General features: G+C 42.4%; 2 protein-coding genes across 3 annotated transcripts in view; one reads left to right on the plus strand and one right to left on the minus strand.

Moving 5' to 3' along the window:
• The first annotated feature begins 4,987 nt into the window (after positions 1 to 4,987).
• Positions 4,988 to 20,607, plus strand: part of osbpl1a (oxysterol binding protein-like 1A) — a 43,801-nt gene continuing 28,181 nt past the window's right edge. For both annotated transcript variants that reach the window (XM_029707164.1, XM_029707167.1), the window contains exons 1-2: positions 4,988 to 5,076; positions 7,218 to 7,296. In XM_029707164.1, coding sequence (XP_029563024.1) covers positions 7,294 to 7,296 — 3 coding nt within the window. In that variant the 5' untranslated portion in view covers positions 4,988 to 5,076; positions 7,218 to 7,293. The remainder of the gene's footprint in view (positions 5,077 to 7,217; positions 7,297 to 20,607) is intronic.
• LOC115158343 (deoxyhypusine hydroxylase-like) lies at positions 11,296 to 20,352 on the minus strand. The gene is made up of 5 exons (XM_029707170.1): positions 19,990 to 20,352; positions 19,346 to 19,646; positions 19,151 to 19,227; positions 13,913 to 14,165; positions 11,296 to 12,055 (listed from the first exon to the last, which is right to left on the minus strand). Exons 2-5 carry the CDS (start codon positions 19,617 to 19,619, stop codon positions 11,739 to 11,741), a joined length of 921 nt encoding a protein of 306 aa, XP_029563030.1. The 5' UTR covers positions 19,620 to 19,646; positions 19,990 to 20,352; the 3' UTR covers positions 11,296 to 11,738.

Raw genomic sequence — 20,607 nt, forward strand, 5'->3', positions numbered from 1 at the left:
GCAACGCAGCTTTTGTGGCGCGATAGGTAACGATGCTTCATGGGTGTCAGTTGTTGATGCGTGCAAGGATCCCTGGTTCGAGCCCAGGTTGGGGCGAAGAGAGGGACGGAACAGACACTGTTACACAAGCATAGCAGCAAAGGCTGGACAAATATTATTGATCTCTTACTTTGTTATAATATGTAAACGTTCTATATACACCAAGCTAAAACCACGGAGCCTAACGTTAGCTTGCTAGGTGTTGGCAGAATGTCATGTCATTGGAGGAGTTGGTGAGTGACAGACATTTCCCCTCATATGGTTGTTCGTTGCCTACAGCGAGATATGCAGGTGTCATTTGGTTAACGTTAGCTAGCAAGAAATGTGAATCGCTATGGCATGCATTGGCAGGCAAGCTGCAAAAGGATGAGCTCTAGCTGGCATTAGTTGTTGATCTTGTTGTTCTTGACTTGTCCATAGGCAGCTGAGGGAGAGAGAGCCTATCTTTTCATGGTTGTTTGATCAATAGGACTGTGAAGTTCCCAAATGTAAGAGGACTCCCATGGTATTTACATATTTGCAGAAATCTATTCAGGTGGCTTTTGGCGAATGCGTTCTAATGTTGCGCTGTTACTACTGGCTGTAATCACAGTCCAGTTCGTAGAGGATGGCAGGCCTGTGAGGCTTATTTGCATATCAGCCTACTGTAGCTATGATTGTTCCACTTTAAGCTACAAGGCAAGCTACCCTTTATATCCTCTCTTCAGCAATTTGAGAGGATGGCTAAATTGACCTCATTTCAAGTCCTCCAGTGATTTGCATTCATGGACATCAATATTGCCATCTCATGCTGTGGTACTGCCTAAGCAATGAGGGAAAGATGGGTATATCCCTCATTGAGGTCAGGGTAATGCGAAAATTAATATTAGGGTTATGCCAAATTAGGGGTTAGGGTTATGGCAAGAATTTCTGATGTAAATACATTGTATTACCAATCTAGGGTTTGGCAGTTGAATGTACACTACCTATTCTGTATGGTATTTTGGGATGTAATTGCAACAACTGACAGCGGAAATATACTTGCAAATGACCAATCAATAACATTGATTGTAATACATGTATTTACATACATTTCAGCTATAGCTTCACAATTTACACTTTCTTTACTCTCAATTTAAAATTGACTAGGGGAGAGTGGGGTAAACTGAGCCATTTTTTACATTCAGCATGACACTGTCAAAGGAAATATAGTATTATTTCTAACAAAGATATCTACATATATTTCAGGATGTTGTTTATCCCTAAAAACAATCAGAATTCATGTAAACATTACAATTTTGAAAACATAGCTTGTCCAAAAAAAGAGGTCTCTTGGCACAACTTAGCCCAGGAAAATTAAGCCGCCTACATTTTTCTGTACTGAATGAAATATTTCCACTACCTTTTTAAAACCATGTCTATCTTTATTTCCCAAATACAATTCAACACAATCGCTTGTTTTAAAGTTTGTACTTAAAAAAACTTCTTTTTTTTAACATAGGCATGTTGTTACCTCATATCCCAGCGATAATGCCTGGGAATTTATTAAACTTGCCATTGGCTCGTCCATTGGCTCATCCATTGGCTCATCCATTGGCTCATCCATTGGCTCATCCATTGGCTCATCCATTGGCTCATCCATTGGCTCAACTTACCCCATGGCAAACATTTTGACTATATTAGCCCACACAGCTCCAAGGATGCACTTTCATGCTAGATTTAGGATCTCACAGTTAAGCTTATAGAGACCCCGACTGAAATAGAACAATCTTAAAATTATCTGCTTTGGTTTAGATACATCATGAAACCTCTAACACAATAAATTCATTTGACTTGGTGAAAATCAGTTTTGTTGGACCTGACTTGCTTACCACTCTTGTTTCTTCCTTCACAGACTCCGTGACATGATGACCTCTTCCTAAATATTTGGTCAAATGATTAATTGTGTATGGTTTCCTAGAAACAAGGGTGGCTCAATTTACCCCTATGGCTCAACTTACTCCACTCTCCCCTAAACAATTTGTGTAGTACTGTAGGTCTAGTGAGTTCTAAATGGAAAAAGAGAATCCAGTTCCATCTAGTGGTAGTATAAGTAAAATCACTAGTTTCTGTTACAATAACACTGTAAAAGCATTGGTTACTAAATGAGACAAAATCATTATTGTTACCATCAACATGTCTTTCATTACAGTATAATACAGCCAACACTGTGACTGCACAACAAACAGTTTTGCCAACAATAAAACAGATCCTGTTCAGAATGATCTTGTTTGCACAGTAAACAGGCAAAATTGAGGACAATATCTATATTTTCTTAATTTGTTTAATTGCACAAACATAGGATATGCCAATCATAGAGTTGAAAGAAATACATGTGCAGGAGAAGGAGAAGTAAGAAACCCAATATGGCGTGGAAACTGGTGTCTGAGCGTTTCCCCTCCCTGGATGGTTTGTTCGCTGGTCTCTCTATAGGCTGGTTTGTTTAACCTCACTGGCCTCTCCAGCTTCCATTCCTACAGCTGTGTTCTCATACCAACCACCATCTTCCTCTCTGCAAGACAAAAACACGGGCTTTACAATGAGCGTGTGTAGTTTGATAACCTACTGTCTAGGACTGCAGCAGTTGAACATTTCATAAGAAAATACACTTGTTTGTGAGATCCTGATAAGTCAGTTAAGGACAACGGGAAGTCACAATATTAATAAAGTATGAAAAGATTATGTCAGTGAAGAGTCAGGCAGTGGTGGAAAAGTACTCAATTGTCATACTTGAGTAAAAGAAAATGCCTCAAGTGAAAGTCACCCAGTAAAATCCTACTTGAGTAAAAGTCTAAATGTATTTGGTTTTAAATATACTTAAGTATCAAAAGTAAATGTAATTGCTCAAATTTACATAAGTATAAAAAGTAAAAGTATAAATAATTTCAAATTGCTTATATTAAGCAAACCAAACAGCACCATATTACTTGTTTTTAATTTTATTTACAGAGAACCAGGGGCATGCTCCAACACTCAGACATATTTACAAACAAAGCATTTATGTTTAGTGAGTCTGAGGCAGTAGGAATGACCAGGGATGTTCTCTTGATAAGTGTGTGAATTTGACCATTTTCCTGTCCTGCTAAGCATTCAAAATGTAACGAGTACGTTTGGGTGTCAGGGAAAATGTATGGATTAAAAAGTAAATGATTTTATTCAGGAATGTAGTAAAATAAATGTAAAAGTTGACAAATATAAATAGTAAAGTACAGATACCCCAAAAAACAACCTAAGTAGTACTTTAAAGTATTTTTACTAAAGTACTTTAAACCACTGGAGTCAGGTTGCTGGTGCCTGTTACACAAGGTCATCTCTGTGAACTTGTTATTGTAGTCACTGACTGAATATTACCTTGGCAGATGGCTAGCAGCCTGCACTGATAAGACAATAGTATAGCAAATCAGCAATAAGCTAAATAATTTTATGTATTGAATGGTCAAAACAATGTTTAGGACATAGAATTAGGAATTAGAATAGTAATTTAATAGGGTCTCTAAGGTTAAGGAGATTATTTTTGCTTAGATATTTACCCTTGTCGTCCCACTTTACAACAAGTGTCACCAGTACCATATAAGTACACAGAATATATGCAGGTGCAGTGCATTTAGGTTATCACCTCTGTGGTACTCACTTTTCCTTCTTGAAGAAAAGCCTTTGTACAATAAGGATGACGAAGACGATGAAGAGGAATCCCACTACAGCAGCCAGACCAACAAGCCAAGGCTGCAGGGTCCCACCCTTGGATGTAGTGAGCCGTAAGCCTCCTATATAAGGAATAAATGGTTATGTATTGATCAGAAAACTTGATTTGATCATTGATACCACACCATTGATAGTATGTGGACTATATTATCATGATGATGTAAGATATTTGAACAAAGAGTTAAACATCGCTGGCTAGTACTGACTAACAGTGTACCCAGCTGTAACATAATGCCAACCGCAGAGGGAAGGTGCAAGGTGAGGTTATTATGACATAACTGTTGTTAAACACAGTGCTTTGCATCAATATCTAGCCAGTATGATTGATCATCGATGATGACTTACCGTTTGGCAAACCACTCTGGGCCTGGTTAACACAAACAGCCAGTAATAAGCAGACCTGGAAAGTTTTGTGGAGAGACATTATGAATCCTTGTTTATCCCAGGAGGCCTCTGAGGTTGGTGTTGTGTAGAACCTGTTCACTGTCACGATACTCCTTCTGGACTGGTAACGTCCTGTGAGGTCAAAGTGCAGTATACAGCACAGAGAGCAACCAGATTGCACCATGTTGCCAATGATACCAGCAGATTTTATTGCCTGAAAGGTGTGTCCACTCCAAACTCATGACTTTTCATTTGTTCCTGAAACCAGCTTTCAGTAACGATCATGCCATGTGTTAACTGGATAGCATGCAAATGTGTAATATTGTATAAAATAAATGTGCAATAAATAGAAAACAAGAGTATTTGTGAGAGAAATGGTTTAAAATTGGAAACCATACGGAATAAACGTGTTCAACAACATAGCTCACAGTTGAAAGTCCTGAAAGCATTTCCTCTTCATATGGTCAAAAGGAGGTCTAGGGCCTAGTCTAAACACTAACAATACAACAAGGACTGGTCACTTATGAAGCTCTTGGCATGCTGCCAGCATGTGGAGATTATTGTGTAATGCAGTAATGAGTACATGATTACAACACAGTATATCTCTTTTGGCTTACAGTTTACAGTGCATCTGCCACGTTGCTGTACCCTGCCTTGTCCCTAGCAGTCTGAGTCTGTGTGTCTGCCCCTTTGTAGCTAGCTCATCCTGCCGAAGGCGACCCTGGGGCCCGTGCGTGGGGGCCGTGGCTCACGTCCGTCTGAGATGACCCAGATGGCAGGCATGTTCTTGTTGCCCTCCATCAGGCAGTGGATCTCCTCCGCCTTGACCATAGCCTCCAGCTCAGCGTTGGTCTCTGGACACCAGTCCACCTGGAACTTGTCCTTACACTCCCAGGGGTTAACCACCTCCTCGTCAGGCTGTACCCCAAACAGGTAGTCTACAAAGGGAGGGGGGGAGAACACAATATGGCAAAATCATTTTTAACGGAGATATTCAATTCAGTGAAATCCAGACTGTATCAGCATGTCTGTAGTCAGCTACCGAATGATCATCTCAAATAATTTGATTGTGATATTTTGATAATATTCTCGTCATTTCATTGCTGACTGACACAAGACAAACAGTGCGTCCAGTTGGCTTCAGTGTGGTGTGGGAGTGTAGTGAGAGCTGTACCTGCTAGGTCATGAATCAGCTCTTTGATGAGGTGCCTGATGATTGCGTACAGGGCGATCAGAGCCACCACCGATGCTAGGAACAGATAGATAACATAGTTGGGCAGGGTGATAGCGTCCCGAGAGGGAGGCTTGTAGTTTTCAAAGAACACCTCCTCCTCTTGTGGTTCCCCATAGTCCAAGTTATGGTCCATTGTCCCCACACACTAGTCTACCTCCACTCTTCTTCAAGGGGACTGTGGCAGCCTCATTGATGTTGCCATCTGGTCTACCTGTCCATACACAAACACGTGCTTGAAGTAGTATGCTGAGTATATTGGCAGTCAATTCAGTATAATGTATACATTACATTTCTTTATAGGTAATGTGTATCAAAGATTTTTTCAAATAAGAAGTACTTGTGTACCTACCAGTTTCAATGTTTTTTTTCGCCGGTTCCTAATTTGGCAGACTGTATTAATTTCCAACAGTAATCTCCAATCTTCGAGAACAACCATGCATCAGTTGATCTCGCTCATCAATCTTCTCTCCCACTGAGAAGCTGTTATTTTAGATGTATTACATGTCATCCCACTGCAGCCCTTGTTCTGGGTACCACGCAGCATGAGGTTGCCATGGCTGCAGGAGTGCTCTAGTCCCAGATTGCATTGACTGCAAAGAGACCCACGCGAGCTAATGTACTTAGTGACGTACTGTAAGGGCCAGGTCAAGGTCAGTTCTCTGAGCCTGGATTTAGGATTGTAAAACAAAAAGTGTAAATTAGGCCAGAGGTTCCACCCACATCTCCAAAAGAGAGAGAGGTGGTTGTGTTGCCGGAGAGGTCTTTTATCCATAGTTCCAAAAGCAAGATAGGAGGTATGGTTCCTTTATTTTTGTATGTTTTGTCAGTAAGTATTACTGTTAAGCATGTCTGACAATAATCTTTTTACCAAGACCCCTCTGTCAACCCACCGTTTAATCTGAGATCTGTAATAATCCTGGCCTTTATTGGGCAATGGAAGAATTCCAATCAACCAAACTCTTCTAAAGCCAAACCATATACTAATATCCAATGCTGTAGTGACCTACCAGACTGCTCTTACAGAGCTGCTCACCTCTATGTACTATAGTGGTCCTAGACCAGAATGGTAGGTGATGACAGGACGTCTTGTGTGACCTTGTGTGTCCTTGCTAAATCCCTGAGCTGCTGAGGCTGAGGCCTTATTCTCCCCTGCCCTGTCTCTGAGTCAGACTGGCTTAGTTTAGCGCCACATGATAATGGAGGATCGAGATGAGGGGATAAAGCAGATATACACATTCAGACAGACAACGGTTTAGTCCTTTCTTTATTGGAACGAGGGTCATCCTCTTTGGCCACCTTAAGAAAACAGATGTATTTACGTCTACAGCGTTACAGCAGCACATATAGCTCGGCACTGCAAAAGGGATGTGTTCTGGTTCAGGTTCTGCTCAATCCTATGGTATTATGTGAGCTGACATCTTATAGTAAAGATTCAACTGTTATTTCTTCTGGGGTCAAAAGGAAATGGAAAATCTCAGAGCACTGGCACAAATGAATGTTTCTGCACCGTTGGATTGTTCAAACTGTCTACACTTGTTTTCCTATTCAGTACAGACATAATATAGTAGAATTGTTTGTACATACAGTATCTTAGTTTATGCATCTAATGCTTAAATTACATTGTTAAAAAATGGATTGGGTTGCAGTTTCATTTCATTTGTATAAAAACAGGATTAGATGATTGGTAGTAACAGAGATGGGATGTAGGTGTTTGGGAGCCAACCTGGCATGTACACATTTCTCATATAGAAATATAAGAACAAGCTCAGTCACTACTACACCTTTACATGTATGTGTTTTTGATTGAAAAGTAGCCTTAACTAGCCCTCTTAATCCACAGATCCAGCTGACAGGCCTGTTCCATGGCTTCAGATGGAGGCTACAAGGTGTGAAGGTGAACTGAAAGCTGAGTATCAATGGTGAGTCACAGTGAAAGGACTCTGGTTGGATTAATCAGATTACAAAGATGTCTGTCTGCCTGCCTGTCTGTTTCTCTCTCATGTGATCATCCCACTTTACCTGCCAAGTCATGGTACAAGTCATTGATCAGGTATCCTAGGATGGCATAGCAGGACACTACTACCACTATGACATAGAGCACATGAGGAGGCATGTGAAAGGCATCCTGGGAAGAGGCGACGTAGGCTAACAAAGTAGAGATCGTGTTTCTCCACGGCCTGTAGGAGCTGCCTGGGGTTATAGGTCCTGGGGCGGATCCACACCTCTCCGTAGGCTGGGTCTGGGCCCCCTGACGCTCCGTGGTACAAAGTATTCTGGTCTGTGAGGAATCCATCCGCAAATTGAATTAGTTGAAAGGGGACGTTGATTAGGGGTATATGAGAATGAATTGACCATGTTGGTGAAAAACACCATCATGGAATGATATCTCATGGAAAGATTATTTTACAAAGAAAAGAACAATGAACTGAATGGAGACTTGGTCTGTGCGGCCCATGTGCAGTATATTCTTCATACTGAGCCTTATGGCTGGTAAGACAAGAGAATAAGAGAATAAGTGAGGTAGCAGTATCTTTTTTTTAGGGCAGAAACTCTCAAAATGAAAGATCAAATAGGGGAACATACAGTACATCTGTTGACGAAGGATATCTTCCTTCCCATAATGAACTTCCCTGAAGTCAACTGACAAAGACGTCTGATTTTCAGAGAATATGTTGCTATTTGTAATGTTGAGCAGTTGGTAGGAAAATATTTGTTCTGACTTCAGTTACGGACAAAGAGGCTTAAAGTGCTATTAATCAGCTCCCCTCTTCCCTCCACGCACCGGCCCATCCCACCATTCAGTTGTGAATTCCTCGTTTACTCGGAAATATCATCCTGTGACACTGCCCTGTCTTTCCGGATAGCAACTTCCCTCCAAATCATGTCCCTTAATGAGGTGAGGGAGATGGAATTAAACAACAGACACAGGAATGAGAGAGTGACTGTAAGATGAAATGTGGAGGTGTCTAAAGTAAGTACATGTAAAAACACTTGAAGTTTCCTCATGCAACCTAAGTGCAGAAAGAGTTCTCTCAGACTGAGGAGGCTGATGTCACGTAAAAGACTGAGTACTGCTTCCCAACAGAGCTGAGGCTGTCGAGACTGAGTACTGCTTCCCAACAGAGCTGAGGCGGTCGAGACTGAATACTGCTTCCCAACAGAGCTGAGGCTGTCGAGACTGAATACTGCTTCCCAACAGAGCTGAGGCTGTCGAGTCTGAATACTGCTTCCCAACAGAGCTGAGGCTGTCGAGACTGAATACTGCTTCCCAACAGAGCTGAGGCGGTCGAGACTGAATACTGCTTCCCAACAGAGCTGAGGCTGTCGAGACTGAATACTGCTTCCCAACAGAGCTGAGGCTGTCGAGACTGAATACTGCTTCCCAACAGAGCTGAGGCTGTCGAGTCTGAATACTGCTTCCCAACAGAGCTGAGGCTGTCGAGACTGAATACTGCTTCCCAACAGAGCTGAGGCGGTCGAGACTGAATACTGCTTCCCAACAGAGCTGAGGCTGTCGAGACTGAATACTGCTTCCCAACAGAGCTGAGGCTGTCGAGTCTGAATACTGCTTCCCAACAGAGCTGAGGCTGTCGAGACTGAATACTGCTTCCCAACAGAGCTGAGGCGGTCGAGACTGAATACTGCTTCCCAACAGAGCTGAGGCTGTCGAGACTGAATACTGCTTCCCAACAGAGCTGAGGCTGTCGAGACTGAATACTGCTTCCCAACAGAGCTGAGGCTGTCGAGACTGAATACTGCTTCCCAACAGAGCTGAGGCTGTCGAGACTGAATACTGCTTCCCAACAGAGCTGAGGCGGTCGAGACTGAATACTGCTTCCCAACAGAGCTGAGGCGGTCGAGACTGAATACTGCTTCCCAACAGAGCTGAGGCTGTCGAGACTGAATACTGCCTCCCAACAGAGCTGAGGCGGTCGAGACTGAATACTGCTTCCCAACAGAGCTGAGGCGGTCGAGACTGAATACTGCTTCCCAACAGAGCTGAGGCTGTCGAGACTGAATATTGCTTCCCAACAGAGCTGAGGCTGTCGAGACTGAATACTGCTTCCCAACAGAGCTGAGGCTGTCGAGACTGAATACTGCTTCCCAACAGAGATGAGGCTGTCGAGACTGAATACTGCTTCCCAACAGAGATGAGGCTGTCGAGACTGAATACTGCCTCCCAACATAATACTGAATACTGCCTCTCAACAGTTCAGGCTGGTTTAGCATTAGCTGTATCATCACTGACTAGAATACTACACAAGTACTACATGAGCCACTCTCCCTCATCAAAAGCAGAGTACTGACAGCAAAAGCATTAGCAAAACCTAGAAATGAACCTAAAGCCTTCTCTCTCTAGTCAGTAAAAGCATTGCTCACTCATACTAGAACAATCTCCTCAGGGTTGGGTGCATCCTTGATCTTCTTGCAGAAAACTTGAGACAACAGGCTGTCAGTCTGCTGTGTGAGGCTAGCCTGGCAGGGAGGACTGGAGTCCATCTTGTCAGCAACAGGGTCAGTAGCTCTACTCCACTCGAACTTTGAGTGAAACTGGACTGAAGGGTCAAGAGTCACTCCTCTGTGTCTAACTCTAAATAAGTCTGTGTCCCTCATAACCTTCGACACCTAGACCTAATTAATCCTCAATGGTGTTCCCTGTCAGACTAGAATGATGGCTGTGAATGAGTATGACCATGAGTAAGTAGTCAATGGCATCCTTTCTCTCTGACAGATTTCATATAAACCTGGTTTCCACCAAATCATGTTTGATGGAAAGTCTTTTAGATGTGTCAAAATAGATATGTATCAATTTAGTAGGACATTCTCCATAAATAGGCCAATTACTGATTATCATATAATTGTCAGAGTAGAAGGATACAATTGGAAATAATTGAAAACACATTGGATGATGTGTAATGAGCAATTACTTTCCACATGATTTTGCATCATACATAACCTGTTGATTATATGTTGAGTGAACAAATGTAGCACCAGTAAACAAATGACACATTTTGACACTGTAGAATGAGGAAAACAGAGATGCAAAATACCTTGCTGGGTTGAGCTGCAGACAAAGATTCCTTTGGCTGTTTCACTACAGTCCATAACATTTCCCTAAGGCTGTATTTGGTGAATTTTCCTCTCCTTATGTGAGCAGTAGTAAGTAATCATCTGGTGTCCATAAGATGACACACCAAGTGAAAAACTCTGCATTGTGTGTATGATTAAATCTCTACCCAATCCGGAGATAAGCTTCAACACCAAAACGCCACAGAGGCAAGACAAGGTCACAGCCTAAACTGTGAGTCAGAAAACCCCTCATAATGTTAAAAATACAGTTAATTATATCCAGAAATATATTTGTTTATCAGTTTCAAAGAAATGCATTACCTATGTGTAAAACTGTGCTCCAATGGCAGGAGCTGTGGAGGACTGAGCATTTCCCTCAGACAAAACAGGAAACATGAAGCTTTATTTTACTTTAGCTGTGGCCCTCCCTCTCAGCATGCTGGTAATTCTCTATCCCTCCACAGAGCTGACAGCTGCCTTTCTTTCCACTCTCTGTAGAGCTCACAACTGAAGATGCAGACATACTGTACATCACACGAACAAAAGCTTTCCCCTGATCCGGGTTATGAAAAGAGTATGTTTGTACTGTTAAGAGTAAATGCTACATTTTCATCCCATTTGTAATCTTTGTCAAAGCACAGAGGATAGCAATGTGTCTCAGTGGGAATGAGAAAGCTGAAGGGAAATAACTTGTAGAGTATTTCCAAATTCATATGACCCTATTATTAATGCCTCTGATGGGGGAGTATGAGTGGCTGTGTGGATTATCCCTGATGATGCAACACCGCTGACTGGGCTAGAACACAGGCAAGCTACTGCTATGATAGTGCTAAACGACACCATTGTTCTATTGTCTCAATGTTATTACCTAAGCCTTTATTTTCATTTCAGATTAAAAATAAATGTGAATGACAGAGCAGAAAAGTGGATTAACAATCTTGATTGACAAATCAGGTTCTGATTTCAGATGCTTATCAGATCATTCTGAATTAAAGGTAAATGTGATTGGTTCACTAAGCTTAGGGGGAAAAATATGACATTATCTTAACAATTTATTCATGTAGCTTCCATGAAAACAATGAATAAAAACTAAAACATAGCTCAATGCCCTGTAATATTATTATTACACTGCCTTGTCTCAGAGGCCAATAATCACTGGCAACAGTAAGATCGTTTCAATGAATGAAAATGGGTCTAAGTGATAATGAGTTATGACCTCTGCGGAAAGCTCTTACAGTGCTGTATAGCAGTTCTCCTATAGCTTCCAATGTCCATGCTTGCCGTTTGGCCCTCACTGCTCCCCTTGCAGTCGTAGTAGTCCGTCAGCGTACTGAAACTGTGTTCCGTTCTCATACTCCAGCATGTCCAGGGCTACCTCACAGCTCTCCTTCACCACGCGCTCTGCGTCTTTCCTATAGTGCTCCAGGATCTTCATACACTCCTCCTTGCCGATGGATCCCAGGGCCTCTGCACACTCGTGCCTCACCATGGCATTCTCCCCGTCCAGCGCCAGAGCTGCCTGCAGCTGGGGGATGCTGGCTGGGTGCTGGATCTGACCCAGGACGTAGCCAATCTCATGGCGGAACAAGGCACTGCTACACTGAAGACCTGTGAAGGATAAAAGGGTTGAGTGAGTGTTGGTGTTTTCGGTGACGCTGATAGTGGAGGGTTACGTAATGATTCAGAGACGCTGATAGTGGAGGGTTGCGTAATGATTCAGAGACGCTGATAGTGGAGGGTTACGTAATGATTCAGAGACGCTGATAGTGGAGGGTTACGTAATGATTCAGAGACGCTGATAGTGGAGGGTTACGTAATGATTCAGACGCTGATAGTGGAGGGATACGTAATGATTCAGACGCTGATAGTGGAGGGATACGTAATGATTCAGACGCTGATAGTGGAGGGATACGTAATGATTCAGACGCTGATAGTGGAGGGATACGTAATGATTCAGACGCTGATAGTGGAGGGATACGTAATGATTCAGACGCTGATAGTGGAGGGATACGTAATGATTCAGACGCTGATAGTGGAGGGATACGTAATGATTCAGACGCTGATAGTGGAGGGATACGTAATGATTCAGACGCTGATAGTGGAGGGATACGTAATGATTCAGACGCTGATAGTGGAGGGATACGTAATGATTCAGACGCTGATTGTGGAAGGTTACGTAATGATTCAGAGACGCTGATTGTGGAGGGTTACGTAATGATTCAGACGCTGATAGTGGAGGGATACGTAATGATTCAGACGCTGATAGTGGAGGGATACGTAATGATTCAGACGCTGATAGTGGAGGGATACGTAATGATTCAGACGCTGATAGTGGAGGGATACGTAATGATTCAGACGCTGATAGTGGAGGGATACGTAATGATTCAGACGCTGATTGTGGAAGGTTACGTAATGATTCAGAGACGCTGATTGTGGAGGGTTACGTAATGATTCAGACGCTGATAGTGGAGGGATACGTAATGATTCAGACGCTGATAGTGGAGGGATACGTAATGATTCAGACGCTGATAGTGGAGGGTTACGTAATGATTCAGAGACGCTGATTGTGGAGGGTTACGTAATGATTCAGACGCTGATAGTGGAGGGTTACGTAATGATTCAGACGCTGATAGTGGAGGGTTACGTAATGATTCAGACGCTGATAGTGGAGGGTTACGTAATGATTCAGACGCTGATAGTGGAGGGTTACGTAATGATTCAAAGACGCTGAAAGTGGAGGGTTACGTAATGATTCAGAGACGCTGATAGTGGAGGGATACGTAATGATTCAGACGCTGATAGTGGAGGGATACGTAATGATTCAGACGCTGATAGTGGAGGGTTACGTAATGATTCAGACGCTGATAGTGGAGGGTTACGTAATGATTCAGACGCTGATAGTGGAGGGTTACGTAATGATTCAGACGCTGATAGTGGAGGGTTACGTAATGATTCAGAGACGCTGAAAGTGGAGGGTTACGTAATGATTCAGAGACGCTGATAGTGGAGGGATACGTAATGATTCAGACACTGATAGTGGAGGGATACGTAATGATTCAGACGCTGATAGTGGAGGGTTACGTAATGATTCAGACGCTGATAGTGGAGGGATACGTAATGATTCAGACGCTGATAGTGGAGGGATACGTAATGATTCAGACGCTGATAGTGGAGGGATACGTAATGATTCAGACGCTGATAGTGGAGGGATACGTAATGATTCAGACGCTGATTGTGGAGGGATACGTAATGATTCAGACGCTGATAGTGGAGGGATACGTAATGATTCAGACGCTGATAGTGGAGGGATACGTAATGATTCAGGACAAGAAAATGTGCTTATGTGAATACGAATGTGGCTGCACATTTTTGCAGAAAATAAGCTCTTCAATGCTACAAATTCACTCCTTTATTGACAATTGCCATATACATCATAGTCTAAGAAGGACTGCCAGTCTCTCTCACCATCTCCTAGAGCCAGGACAGCCTCCTCGGTGCCCAGGTTGCGGAGGGCGAACATGGCCCTGTAGCGCTCAAACAGCGGCAGGCTCTCATCCAGGAGCTGTGTCCTCAGCTCAGGGACAGTCTTCCTCTGGGCTGGGGGAGCAGGGTCCACAGAACAGTAAGGGTTTCCGTCGGTGCCCTCCTCTCCGTTCTGGTCCCCACCAGATATCAGCCACTCCAGCCGCCTGACAGCCAACTGGCACGTCTCTGCCACCTGGAGGACAACGAGAGTACTGTCATGACCATCATACAGGCACTGTAGGGGCCGATTGACGCCTTTCCTACGCACTTCAGGATTTGGTATTCAGACTTACCTTATTCAGTTACGTAACGCGCTCTGCAGGTGTGGCTACCTTGCACGCTCTGTATACATCTCTTTCAATTGCTGAAAACCCTCCCACTTGCTAACCAACAGATTTTATTTGAGTTTATTCAATAGGGTCTATTACATTCATCTTAAGCCATCCCTTTTAGTTTTAATTTTGTCAGACTCACTAGAATATAATTGAGGTTCAGAATATTAGGTATCAAATAGAAAATGTAACATGTAAAGTGTTGGTCCCATGAGCTGAAATAAAAGATCCCAGAAACATTCCATTTGTACAAAAAGCTTATTTCGCTCATTTTGTGCACAAATTTGTTAACATCCCTGTTAGTGAGAATTTCTCTTTTGCCAAGATAATCCATCCACCTGACAGGTGTGGCATATAAAGAAGATGATTAAACAGCATGATCATTACACAGGTGCATCTTGTGCTGGGGACAATAAAAGGCCACTAAAATGTGCAGTTTTGTAACACAACACCACAGATGTCTCAAGTTGAGGGAGCGTGAAATTGGCATGCTGACTGCAGGAATTATCCACCAGAGCTGTTTCCAGAGAATTGAATGTTCATTTCTCTACCATAACCCGACCTCTGTCGTTTAAAGAATTTGTCAGTAAGTGCAACCGGCCTCACAACCGCAGACCATGTGTAACCACACCAGCCCAGGACCTCCACATCAGGCTTCTTCACCTGCAGGACCTTCTGAGACCAGCCACCTGATTAAACTGTGGGTTTGCACAACCAAAGAATTTCTGCAAACTGCCAGAAACCGTCGTCTCAGGGAAGCTCATCTGCATGCTCGTTGCCCTCACCAGGGTCTTGACCTGAATGCAGTTTGGCGTCTTAACCGACTTCAGTGGGCAAATGCTCACCTTCAGGGCATAAAATAAACATCCGCCACCAGCCAAATGTGGGTAGATTTCGGTATAGGCAGGTAAGAAAGTCTTTCACCAGCCACGTTGGCGGGTGGTCAATTTGCAGGGCTCTACAGTGCGAGCATTACATTTGCGAATTAAAAGTCAAAAGTCATGTATAAGCACACGTGTGAGTTAGAAAAATGCTGCAGTAGCTGTTTAAAGTATTTCTGCTGTTTTGTTTCATAGTATTTTTGTCCAATTAGCAGCTAAGCCTATATCTCACCTCACGCAGGGGCACTGAGTGAAGTGATGACAGATACATTTTTGGCATAAAAGTATTTCTAATTCACTTGAATTTTGACAAAGTTAGAACTCGTTTCTTGGCTATTAACATTGTTTTGTTCACAAGCTAAGGTGTTTTTCAATGTTGGTTTGAGTCTGCTGCTTCTACTGACAGCGAAGAGACACCCTAGTCAGATCCCAAATCTCTCTCACACAGGTGAAAGGACTGGAGTGGCACCGTTAGCACAGTAACATCCTGCCCTTAAAGGGGCAGCTGAAGATTCTGATATTTTCATTATAAGACTGAGGTCACAAAAAATGAAATTAAGCAATATATCACATTTCTTACTAATACATTTCTTGTTTTAGAAACAAAGCGTGGTAATCAGTATTTTTTTTAATGTAATTATGGCACAAACATATTTTGGCTGGAAAAATAAAATCATAGTGGCTGGTAGATTTTTTTCATCTACTGTACTTGCCACAGGGGCTGGTGGACCAAAAAGTTCATTTTAGGCCCTGCTCACCTTCGATGGCCACTGGCACGTTGGAAAAGTGTGCTCTTCACAAATTAATCTCAGTTTCAACTGTACCGGGCAGATAGCAGACAGCGTGCATGGCGTCTTGTGGTTTGCTGATGTCAACGTTGTGAACAGAGTGCCCCATGGTGGCTGTGGGGTTATGGAACGGACAGGCATAAGCTACGGACAATGAACACAATTGCATTTTATCGATGGCAATTTGAATGCACAGAGATATCATGCCGAGATCCTAAAGGCCCATTGTCGTTCCATTCGTCCCGCCGCCATCATCTCATGCTTCATGATAATGGACTGCCCCATAATTCCTGGAAGCTGAAAATGCCCCAGTTCATCCATGGCTTGCATACTCAGACATGTTACTGATTGAGCATGTATGGGATGCTCTGGATTGACGTGTACAAAAGCATGTTCCAGTTCCCACCAATATCCAGCAACTTTGCACAGCCATTGAAGTGGAGTGGGTCAACATTCCACAATCAACAGCCTGATCAACTCTATGTGAAGAAGATGTCGCGCTGCAGGAGGCAAATGGTCACCCCAGATACTGACTGGTTTCTGATCCACGCCCCATCTTTTTTAAAAGGGTATCCGTGACCAACATATGCATATCTGTATTCCCAGTCGTGAAATCCATAGATTAGGGCCCAATGAAATTATTTCAATTGATTGATTTCCTTTTATGAACTGTAACTCAGTAAAAAATTTGAAATTGTTGCATGTTGCATTTTATTTTTGTTCAGTGTGACTATGCATATTCATCTCCGTATAAACACCAATTGGTAGATTCAAAAATATTCTGATCTTGTAGACAATTTAGGGTTAAGACTATTTTATTCAGCATTAAAAAAAAAGGTTTGGAGGGCCTTTACGCATAAAATATATTGATGATTCAAAAATTGGTACATCTCCTTCATCCTGAAAGTCGTCATATTCAGATCAACCCATGGTAATGTTGGAAGATTAGTGTACATAGAATTACAATAGGGAGAATAGTGTACAATAGTAGGCTATACCCTCGTCTATTGCCCGCACTAATAGGGTTCAAACTGTCTCCATAACGATTTAATTAGCATACTGTCAATAACGATCCTCAACTGCACGGTCGTGACAGCATTTACAGAGGTTCAAATGAAGGTAAATGAAAACAAATGGAATGATAATAAAGGCTATACCAACTGAAGGGAACTAACAGTAAATTGGCAGTTGAATATGTGTGGTTATTAGGCCTACCGACATTCGATACTGATAGTGGGTTATATTTAACATGATAGAAATAGGAAACAATGTCGGGGCAGCCTATAATTAAGACATTTGAGAATGCCCATCCTTGCAAGTTAAAATGCCGTACAATTTAAATTCTGCATAATGGCAGTATTTTATAAACTTTGTGGGACTGTTAATATGTTGACATGCTTCAGTTTGCTGCCATATGACTGGTTTCATTTGTCTCCAGTGATTCTAAGGTCAAATAGATATACAGTGAATTCGGAAAGTATTCAGATCAGACCCCTTGACTATTTCCACATTTTGTTACGTTACAGCCTTATTCTAAAATTGATTAAATTGCCCCCCCCCAATCTACACACAATACCCCATAAAGACAAAGCTAAAAACATTTTTTTTTTGCAAATGTATAAAAAATAAAAACATTACATTTACATAAGTATTCAGACCCTTTACTCAGTACTTTGTTGAAGCACCTTTGGCAGCTATTACAACCTTGAGTGTTCTTGGGTATGGCGCTACAAGCTTAGCACACCTGTATTTGGAGTTTCTCACATTCTTCTCAAGCTCTGTCAGGTTGGATGGGGAGCATCGCTGCACAGGTATTTTCAGGTCTCTCCAGAGATGTTAGAAGGGTTCAAGTCCAGACTCTGGTTGGGCCAATCAAGGACATTCAGAGACTTGTCCTGAAGACGCTTGGCTGTGTGCTTAGGGTCGTTATCCTGTTGGAAGGTGAACCTTCACCCAGTCAGAGTTCCTGAGCGCTCTGGAACAGGTGTTCATCAAGGATCTCTTTACTTTGCTCCGTTCATCTTTCCCTCAATCCTAACTAGTCTCCCAGTCCCTGCTGCTGAAAAACATCGCCACAGTATGATGCTGCCACCACCATGCTTCACCGTAGGGCTGCTGGTGCCAGGTTTCCTCCAGACCATGTCAGAATCACCTCCCGACCAGCTCTAGGAAGAGTCTTGGTGGTTCCAAACTTCTTCCATTTAAGAATGATGGAGGCCACTGTGTTCTTGGACCTTCAATGTGGCAGAAACTTTTTGGTACCCTTCTCCAGATCTGTGCACTGACACAATCCTGTCTGAGCTCCACAGACAATTCCTTCAACCTCATGGCTTAGTTTTTGATCCAACATGCACTGTCAACTGTGGGACCTTATATAGACAGGTGTGCCTTTGCAAATCATGTCCAATCAATTGAATTTACCACAGGTAGACTCAAATCAAATTGTAGAAACATCAAGGATGATCAATGGAAACAGGATGCAACGGGAGTTCAATTTCGAGTCTCATAGCAAAGGGTCTGAATACTTCTGTAAATAAATGTACCTGTTTTAACTTGTAATAAATTTGCTAACATTTCTAAACCTGTTTTTCATTTTGTCATTATGGGGCTGTGTGTAGATTGACCAGGATTTCTTTTTAAATCCATTTTAGAATACAGCTGTAAAATAAGAAAATGTGGAAAAAGTAAATGCACTGTAAAACAAGTGTGATATTTACAATTCCCTTATCCAAACAGATTACTAATTTACCTAGCTATAATCAAGTTGTAAAATACAATGCATGGAGAATGGTGTTATTTCTATTGGAAAAAGTAGATGCTTTTTCCACTTGGAACCAGTAGGTCGCTAGACTATTCATGGTTTCCTTGGGCATAAAGGTGGCGGAATTCAAGGTCAGAATACGGCATATCTGTCGCCACACCTTAATTTACTCTATCGCCACACCAAATGAATAGCTGCTGGTGAATAGCATAATATTCTCAGGCTTAAATTCAAGGTCAGAATACGCAGAGAGAGAAGTGCATAAAGGGAATTACGTTCCATTTACGCATGCTTAACTCGGGTTGGAATTCCTCCTCAATGAATATTACTATATGTAAATGCTAAATGTGTGTGATGTTTGACTTCCACAATCTCTTTGCTACTTATTTATATCCAATATGCCTCGTTTTACATACCTCGATGACTGGGTCCTCAGAGTACTCTTTCAGTAAGTCAAGGACCTCGAGGTTCCCAATAGCTCCTAATGCTTCCCCTAAATAAATTAAATAAAAAAGTGAACCGTTTAGATAAGCACTATTACATTCTGTGAACATGTTTATCAATACAGTATGTATATGAATGAGAGTGGACTCATGATCTGGCATACTGACCTGCTTCATGCCTGACCATAGGATCCTGTGTTGTGTCTTTCAGAACAGTCTCTAACGTGGGGATGGCTCTCTCATCCTGCATTTGGCCCAGGCAATATGCCAACTCATGTTTTAGCAGAGCAGAGTCATCCACAAAAGTCTGACTGATCCATTCTATGGCCTCTGGTCCACCCACGTTACGCAGGGTGAAGAGTGCTCTGAACCGTGTTGTCAGGTGCTGCTTTGGGTTGACCAGAATTTTGCCCACTGCTGCCACCTCCTGCTCACTTGCCATTCTGAGAATAATAATGGCTGTAGCTATCTGAAAAGGGGGAAATATCAGAAAAGGTGAGGATGTTAAGTGAATTAACTGAATATGTAGTTAGCTATTGCTCATCTAGTATAAAACACGAAATCCAATCAACAAACAATTTTCCCTAGTATAAAACTAGACCGCTGCATTGCTGGTTCACATCAGCTCTGCTTTTCAGGCTAGCAGCCAAGATAGCTTTAGTTACAGAACCAGCAAGCTAACATTAGCTAGTAAAGGTGTTTGATAACATGGCTAGCTAGCTAAGTTTGCTAATGAATATCATGCCATATCCAAGCCGAATCTCGCCTAGTTAAATACTTCACCGGAACAGCTCAAAGATAATCGTACTCACTTCACGGAATTTTCTGTAACAGTTCGCTACAAGCAGCACTTCATCTTTCCCACATGGACAAGAAAGTTCCACAGGCACAAAGCAGAGAGGATGAGTCGAACCGAGAGGATTTACTCTGCCCAAAATCGGTCCACGAAAATAAGACCACAAAGTGAGGAATTTTTGTATGGTCAATGAGTGTCGAATTTGGTCAACAAAAAAATGTAATCGCTAATTTGCTACGTGAGGCTTATTTTATCGAATATAAGTTTCGTAATGGATAGTTGTTACTGGTGCACTGAGTGACGGACGCACGTGGTATGTTGGCAACTTTGGGCGAAAGAAAACTACTTTACTGTGGAGATGTGCCTGTTCATATTTCCGTTAGGGAAGTGCACGTGTGCAATAACTCAATTCGCCTTTGCGCTCCTAAACAACGCGACAAAAACAAACAAAAAAATTCTACAAAACTCAGTCCACTCTGTTCATAACATATTTTAGTTTCGGGAACATAAAACCGTATTGAGATCAAATGTTTCATCGATAACAAAAGTTGCAGAATGTCGGCCAAAATCCATCTCGTTCCATCTTCTCCCACTGCCGGCCACTGGAATTCCTCTCACTACCATTTTTGGTAGT

The sequence above is a fragment of the Salmo trutta genome, chromosome 22 (assembly GCF_901001165.1).
Source record: "Salmo trutta chromosome 22, fSalTru1.1, whole genome shotgun sequence".
Classification (NCBI taxonomy): Eukaryota; Metazoa; Chordata; class Actinopteri; order Salmoniformes; family Salmonidae; genus Salmo; species Salmo trutta.